The sequence below is a fragment of the Atractosteus spatula genome, chromosome 5, assembly GCF_055471065.1.
Source record: "Atractosteus spatula isolate fAtrSpa1 chromosome 5, fAtrSpa1.hap1, whole genome shotgun sequence".
Lineage (NCBI taxonomy): Eukaryota > Metazoa > Chordata > Actinopteri > Semionotiformes > Lepisosteidae > Atractosteus > Atractosteus spatula.
Window position 1 is genome coordinate 26,987,112 of NC_142710.1, and position 7,326 is coordinate 26,994,437.

General features: G+C 45.9%; 1 protein-coding gene across 1 annotated transcript; it reads left to right on the forward strand.

Moving 5' to 3' along the window:
- The first annotated feature begins 5,606 nt into the window (after nt 1-5,606).
- On the forward strand, nt 5,607-6,185 carry LOC148834827 (putative rhodanese domain-containing dual specificity protein phosphatase). Its single transcript, XM_088915779.1, has one exon. The coding sequence runs from the start codon at nt 5,607-5,609 to the stop codon at nt 6,183-6,185; it is 579 nt and encodes a 192-aa protein (XP_088771905.1).
- Nucleotides 6,186-7,326: the final 1,141 nt, after the last annotated feature.

The following is a 7,326-nucleotide window of genomic DNA, read 5'->3' on the forward strand; positions in this document are numbered from 1 at the left end:
GTTGCATTCTTCTTGAGAGCACAACCAGTATGGAGCCACTCTCAACGAGGGATTAAAATGCAGTTAGTCTCATCTGTGTCTGCAAAGCTAGTGTTCATCAAGCTGGATCTAAAGGAAAGCAAAAAACTACCTTTCGTGTATGTATTTCCATTAATGTAGTCTGGAGCATTTGCCTCCACCTAGGTTTTATGACATCAGTATAGTACTTCCTAGGAAACACTGGTATCATACACCCCACCAGAGGCTTCTGTCACAGAGACCTGCTGCCACGTGATTTGGGAGTAGGTAATCTGATGAAGTTCCACATGATTCCCATGGTTATCTATATAATGCACATGTAATAGTGTATTTCTACTATTACAAACCATACAATGCACAGACACACTTAATCTCCATGGCTGCTATTTAGCAGTGATGTTTTTCATACATTATTCTAAAAAATGCTGATCACCACCACTCTTGTTTGAACAGCAAAGTAAGCTGCAGGTACAAATACAGAGTCATGTATAGAACATTTAGCCCATTGTTTTTTAAAGACCAAGAAGGGGAGTGAATAAAAAGACTACCTGTGAGATGAATAAAAGTTCGGCACCAATTTTGATACAAAAGCCTTTTTTAAAAGTTCAAGTTCAAGTTCAAGTTTATTGTCATTACACTCATATACATGGTATATGGTATAACGAAATGCTATTTAGCTAGCTCTCGGACATAAGTAGTACAAAGAGAAAAAAAAAACCAACAACAACAATACAATTGTGTAACAAAAGAAAGACAGAGACAACAGGCAGTGTGCAAAAAACAACAACAGACGATGTGCAAAAACAGCAACAGGCAATGTGCAAAAAACAGCAACAGGCAATGTGCAAAAAACAACAACAGGCAATGTGCAAAACAACAAAAAGGTAACAGGTTATGTGCAAAAATATGCATCAGCAGAATAAAATAAAGGGATAGAAATTATGGGGAGTGAGCTTTTGACATGTATGGTAGAGGTAGATTTTCAATGTGTTTGGGTTTTTGGTAAGAAAGAAAGAGAGGAAGAAGGCACTGTGAGGTTCAGATCATAGGTGAGAGGTGAGGTGAGAGTGAGAGTGAGAGAGGCTGGAAGTTTAACAGTTTAAAGGCTTACAGTGGTAAATTGTCATAGTAATTTGACAAGTAAAGGTTAAATCCACACTGAAAAACACAAAGAAAGAATGCAATGTTTACAGATTTAGAGACTCTTCAGGTGTGAGGGAGAAAGATAAAAGGTACAAGGACATAAAGCACAGGAGAACAAATGACAGAGCACATGGGAAGTGAGAAAGAGTGTCCAGCAAATGGAAATCTGGGGGAGAGGTAAGAAAAGCTTAAATCTGTACATGTATGCAAGGGTTCTGAAAAGAAATGAGTCAACCATTGAGAGCTGGTGGCAGTTTTGATCCAAATTTAAGGATAATTTGGGTTTCTGATGTGTTTCTGGAATAGGAGTCCTGGAATCCCAGTAAAAGGATGCACACAAAATGGCCACTGTATTAATGGCAGGGTGTGGTAAAATTGGGAGCCAGTGGCATAGAGAGATCTCTGGTCCTAACTGCTCTGACATGGTCTCCGGTTGAATAGTCGATCCGTCTTCTTCCTGTTTTGCCAAAGTAAATGGCAGGCTCCTTCTGCTGGAGATGTAATAAATGAGATTGCTGACCAAACATGATGCCCTCTCTGCATCTAGGGGCTGTGAGCTCCAGTGAGCACCTCCAGGACAGCTGCACTCGGTGGATACAGTGTGTCTACGGGAGGTGCTGCACAGAGTTCTAACTGCAAAGTCTATTTCCAGATACAGCACTCGTGCGGCGACAGGGACAGGTGTTAGTGACATGGCTTCAGACGAGCGTGCTATCAGTTTCTCCCTCTCTCCCTCTCCATCTCTCTAGCTCTTTCTCTCTCTTTTTGTTACACCCTGTGTCTTTTTCACACCTTCTCCCTACCTCTCTCCCCATTTCCACACCCCTCCTTTCCTCTCTTTAACTCTCTCACCACAGTCGCCAGCACACTCAGTCCATGTACATCCTGCTGAACAGCACTATGGAGTCTACAATGGTACTCTGCTCTCTTTAGGGAATTTCTGCATGGAAGTGGAGAGCCTGTCCTTCCTCTAGATTTTCAGCATAAAGGCATATTCTGTAGGGAACCGTAAAAGTTTATAAATGAAAACACAGCAGTATACGTTTTCCATACATTGCAGTTTTCATCTTTAAGAGCAAAGTTCGCACCAGAGCAAAAACTCTTAAATGTCTCTGTAGTCCCCACTGCAGGGAGGCCGGGTGACTGGTGCATGGCTGCATGGGGCAGGCGTGGCATCAGGCGCAGCCGCTCTCGTGTGCCAGCTTGTTACATCCACCTGTCGGAGCCAGCTTCTTTATAGAAGTCTAGAGCACTTCACCACGGCACATCGCCATGGTAACACACAAAAACAAGGGCCAGGGAGGTGCAAAAAAAAGTGTCTCTCACATCCGACACAAACAAACAGCTACAAGGGGAGGAAATTGAACAAGAAACAGCTTATTTATGAAGAAAGGATTATAAAAAACACAAGTCTGGGGCAACTACCACCAAAGGGATTTATTGTTTCACTACTCATTTTGTCTTTAAAAGATGGTACATTGAAGTCAGTCTCAGTGGGTTTGCCTGGTTGGAGAGCCCACGGTGTGTGTTGCTGAGCCCAAGATGAGCGGCCCCTAACTGTGGCCCCTCTCTCAGCTGCTGGGAAGGGGAAGAGACTCTCTCTGCGCCCACGAATGCCGGGCGCTGGAAAACATGGGCGTCGTGACCTCCAGGTGAGCAATGCCAGTGAACTGGCCAAGGTTGCCAATCTGTCCTCTTCAAAACTTTAAGCTTGGGATAGGGTTACTGACTGGGGTTTTAAGGGGACATATGAAGAATATGTTGCATTGTAGCAACCTAGATAGGGATCCTTCCTGATGCTACTGGGATCAAATCCATTGATAAGTAACTGAATGAATCTAATGGGCCAGATAGACTCCCATTAGTAACCTTTGTTATGTATATAAGGAGTAGACAATGCATGGAAAGGGAAACCATTGTAAGAGGCCGTCACATTCATTCCCACCACTTCTTTAAGAAGGTTTCTTATGAAACCAGGAAGGTTCCTTCTTTTAAATAAAAGCACAATGTTATAGACGAGGCAGCTAGGAATTAGCTATTTTACTCTAGTGTAAAGAATGTTGCTAGCACAATACACCACCATAGATACAAATGTTACTGTAACATTATTTGTAGGGGTGGTGTTATGATTACCTTTTGGGAGGAAGTGAGGTTGATGTCAGAGAATTTGTATATACGTTATGTATTACTCAGATGAACATGTGCCAGCAATGACCTGTAGATGATGAGTGCACTTCTATTCTATTAACTAGAATGATGAAATTGCCTGCAGATGTTGTTACGCAGTAGTTACACAGTACGGATACAACCTTGTGAAAAATATGTATTGTCTTGTGCTGTCCTGTGAATCTTTTCTCACTCAGTCCATTATTTCTCCGGCCCTCAGAGTGGGCAGGTGTCGGACAGCACCTTCAATTGAACCCCGAAATACTTGGGAACCCCGACACAGTGCACCCTACCGAGAGTGTAACGGTACTGCAAACAGCCAGCACTACCCTGCCCTGCCCCCCTCTCAGCCTTTCTCTCTGCAGCCAGGTAGTCTGTCTGTGTTTCTACAGATGCTTCATCTCCTTATCTCTGTAGTCAGGGAAGTGGTTTCTACTAAATATGTTTCTAGTGTGCTTATTTGGAAAGGAGCCTACTCTCCCAGCACAGTACAGCACACCGAAGGAAAAGTGTGAAACTATACTATATTAAAATGAGCATCCTTGATCCATAGTGGCAATGTGTTGTTTTCTAGCACACCTGCATTGAATTAACATGAGCCTTAAACATGAATATCAACAGCAGGCTGTATATGATGTACAGGAGAGGGATACAAGATACTGTGTGTGCAGTGTTTTTTGCTTTGGGGTTCAACATGCACTTATTATCTATGTGTCGGGGGTGTTCAGCTGTTCCCACGTCACTCTGTTTTTCCTGTGTGCACCTGCCAGGCCCTGGCGAGGTACTGACCCCCGCGGTACCTGAGCGGCTGGCCGTAGAGAGGGGGTACGTCACGGCACAGCAGGTCTACAACCTCCTGAATGCTGAGGCCGGAGAGCCAGCATTGCACAACCCTAACTACATCCTCATTCTGGACTGCCGCAGCGCAGAGAGGTAAATCACACACTGGCATTACAGTCCCTTGATCTGATTCCCGAGCTGTCTGAGTAGTGAGTGTGTGTCCTTGTGTGCCATTAACCTTAGCCAGGCTCTGTGTGCACAGGTGCTGTGTCCATGTTATAACGCAGGCTATTTGTGTGTTCACAGATATAAGCAGTGCCACCTGGTGACGGCGCGGGCGAGTCTGACAGTGCTGCACCCTGAACTGGGCTGCCTGATCACCCGGGGACAGCTTCAGGAGTACAGCATCATCCTGCTGTATGCAGAAGAGGGACACAGTCCAGGTAACACACCTGCGTACTGACTCATGTTGGAACACTGGGCCATCGAGAGACAAATATAAATATAAGAAAAGACACATATGAGGCCATTCAGTTGCTTTTGCTCATTTGTTTTTCTAGTTTAATAAATTGCATTTATACTGTGTGTTTAAACCAAAGTGCTTTATATATATATACTGTATATGGCATATGAGAGAACACTCTTTATCCATCATTGGGGCGATCCTACTGCACCTTATGCCCCACTACTCTGCAGATCTGATCAAGATGTGAGAGACAACTTAATCAGTTATGTTAAGGAGGGACTAGAGCAACACTTACCCAGCACACTCTTACTCCTACAAACAGCCATGGGATCTTTAATGGCCCAGTAGGCAGTATTACCACCAGTCAGCCTGCTCTATTCAGATCTCAGAAACTAAGCAAGGTTGGGCCTGGACAGTCCTGGGATAGGAGACCTCTAAGGAAGACTAGGTTGCTGCTGCCAGTATTATTCTTACAGTCCTCTTACACTGTTTGCCCCACACCTCTGTTTCAGAGGTAGATTTAACAAGTTTATTAACTGTATCTTGCTTGTTTAAAAATCCCCTTTCTTTACATGCTTGCTCACATTTTAAACAGAAGACATACAGTAAATTAAAAAAGGAAACCTAGATAGAGTGACTGAACTGTAGTGTCATTGTGCTATTTTTTTATGTGTGATTGAGTATTACACATTTTTAATTAGAGCAATGCACTTCGATATGAATAATTCTGTGATTACAGCAATTTTTTAATACCTTCAGTATTAAATATTTCATGTCAAACAAACAGCATTTGGCTACTTGTGCCAAGTGATCGATACACGTTGCATAGGTCAGAGCATGTGAAAAATATATCATTGTGGCTCAATGGCTCTCACGCTTTTAAAGGTCTCACAGCTAAAGTGCAGCATCTCTGAAAAAACAAAATCCTAACTTGTGCCTCAGTTTCCTCTTTTGTGTGTCAGTGGGCAGTGAGAAGGCCCGGGCAGACTCGCCGACTCTGCAGCACTGCTTCTTCCAGCTCAGCTCTCTCGGCATGGACCCTGTCATCCTGCTGGGGGGCTTCTCCGCATTCCACCGCCTGTACCCCTTCCTGTGCACACCACGCATGGTGCTGTTGGAGCCAGAGCGCCGCGCCCTCACTATCTACCCCTCTGAGATCCTGGAGGGGGCGCTGTACCAGGGCTCGGCCGCCCAGGCGCAGGACTACCGCATCATCAAGAACCTGCACATTACCCACGTGGTCAACGCCACGGCGGAGTGCCCCGACGCCTTCCCCCGCACCCTGCGCTACCTGCGGCTGCGGCTCAGCGACGACACGCAGCAGGACGTGGGCGAGGCCCTGCCCCTGGCCACGCAGTTCATCGCCGGGGCGCTGCGCGGGGGCGCGGGCCGTGTGCTGGTGCACTGCAGCCTGGGCCGCAGCCGCAGCTCGGCGCTCACGATCGCCTTCCTCATGGAGCACCATCGCTGGTCGCTGCGCCACGCCTACCGCTGGCTGCAGGAGCGCCGGGCTTGCGCCGCGCCCAACGCCGGCTTCCTGCGCCAGCTGGCTGCCTACGAGGAGAAGCTCTTTGGCCAGAGGCTCACCTCGCTGGACGACATCCGCCTCTAAAGTCAATATCTGATACTCCGAGATCAACGCCCTTCCACTCGCCGTTCTGCCGGACAGCTGCGGGCCCTGCTGACACGGAAGGCCAAGACCCAGCGAGAGGACATTCAGGGCTGCAGACCAGTCTTGGACAGCCACCACGGCTCACCACAATAACATCAGATGCCCCACTTGGGGCAAGATGGGGATGCCCTCTCCACCTTCAACTACCCTCGGCAAGTTGTTCAGTCATTTTCATCTCCCAGTCCTGTTCAAAATGTCACCTGTACTCATTCAGTGTTTCTATTTATACTGTTTTTAACCCATAGATGTCTGTTGCTGGGCACCACATATTGTATGTGAACTGCACACCTTACTGAGGAAGCTGATATTTTCCACTGCTATGTCTGTAAACTCCACAGCCCTTCTGTACTTCCGGGGTCCCCTGTCCATACTCCGACTGTTTACAGGGCAAGTCTGCACATGATTTCATTGGTTTCTACCATGCTGACACTGGAAATTGTGAGTTATACCCTAGACAAAACAATCAACATGTAGCCTGGAAGGTACTCTGAGGTAAGGTAGTCCAGTTATCGTGGTTTGTTAGTAAGTGATGCCAGTTAATACTGGCAACTGCCACAGATTATGTGATAGCCTGTACAAGTTACCAACTTCAAATAAATTGTAAAATTGAGTGACTATGGAATTGCCAGCAGCAGCAGAAAATGATGCTTAGTTCATGACACCAGCTAAATACCTAATTATGTAAATAATATCAGCGCTCCTAATAATTTGGTTTGATTATAATGGAGTAAATTCACACACAAAGAAAATACAGGCAAATTAGTGTAAAATGCAAAGGAAGTCCACAGAAAAGTGAGAGGCTGCCCTGCAGAATTACCCTGGTGACGTTTCAGAAGGACAGAACCAAGGCCACTCCCTGCCCCAGTGGGAGAATAGGGTCGATTCAGTTCCCTCTCCAGAGCTCAGTGGTCCTCTGTACTGCACAGCAGCACTAGAAAGACTGAAAAACTGTTCAACTGGCAAGCGCTATAGACAGACAACAGCAGAACACTCTGCCTGCTTATAGTACATGTTTTAGGTGCACAGTGCTGAATTCAAATCCAGCCACCAAGTGACCAGATTAAAAAAAAACAAGAAAGGC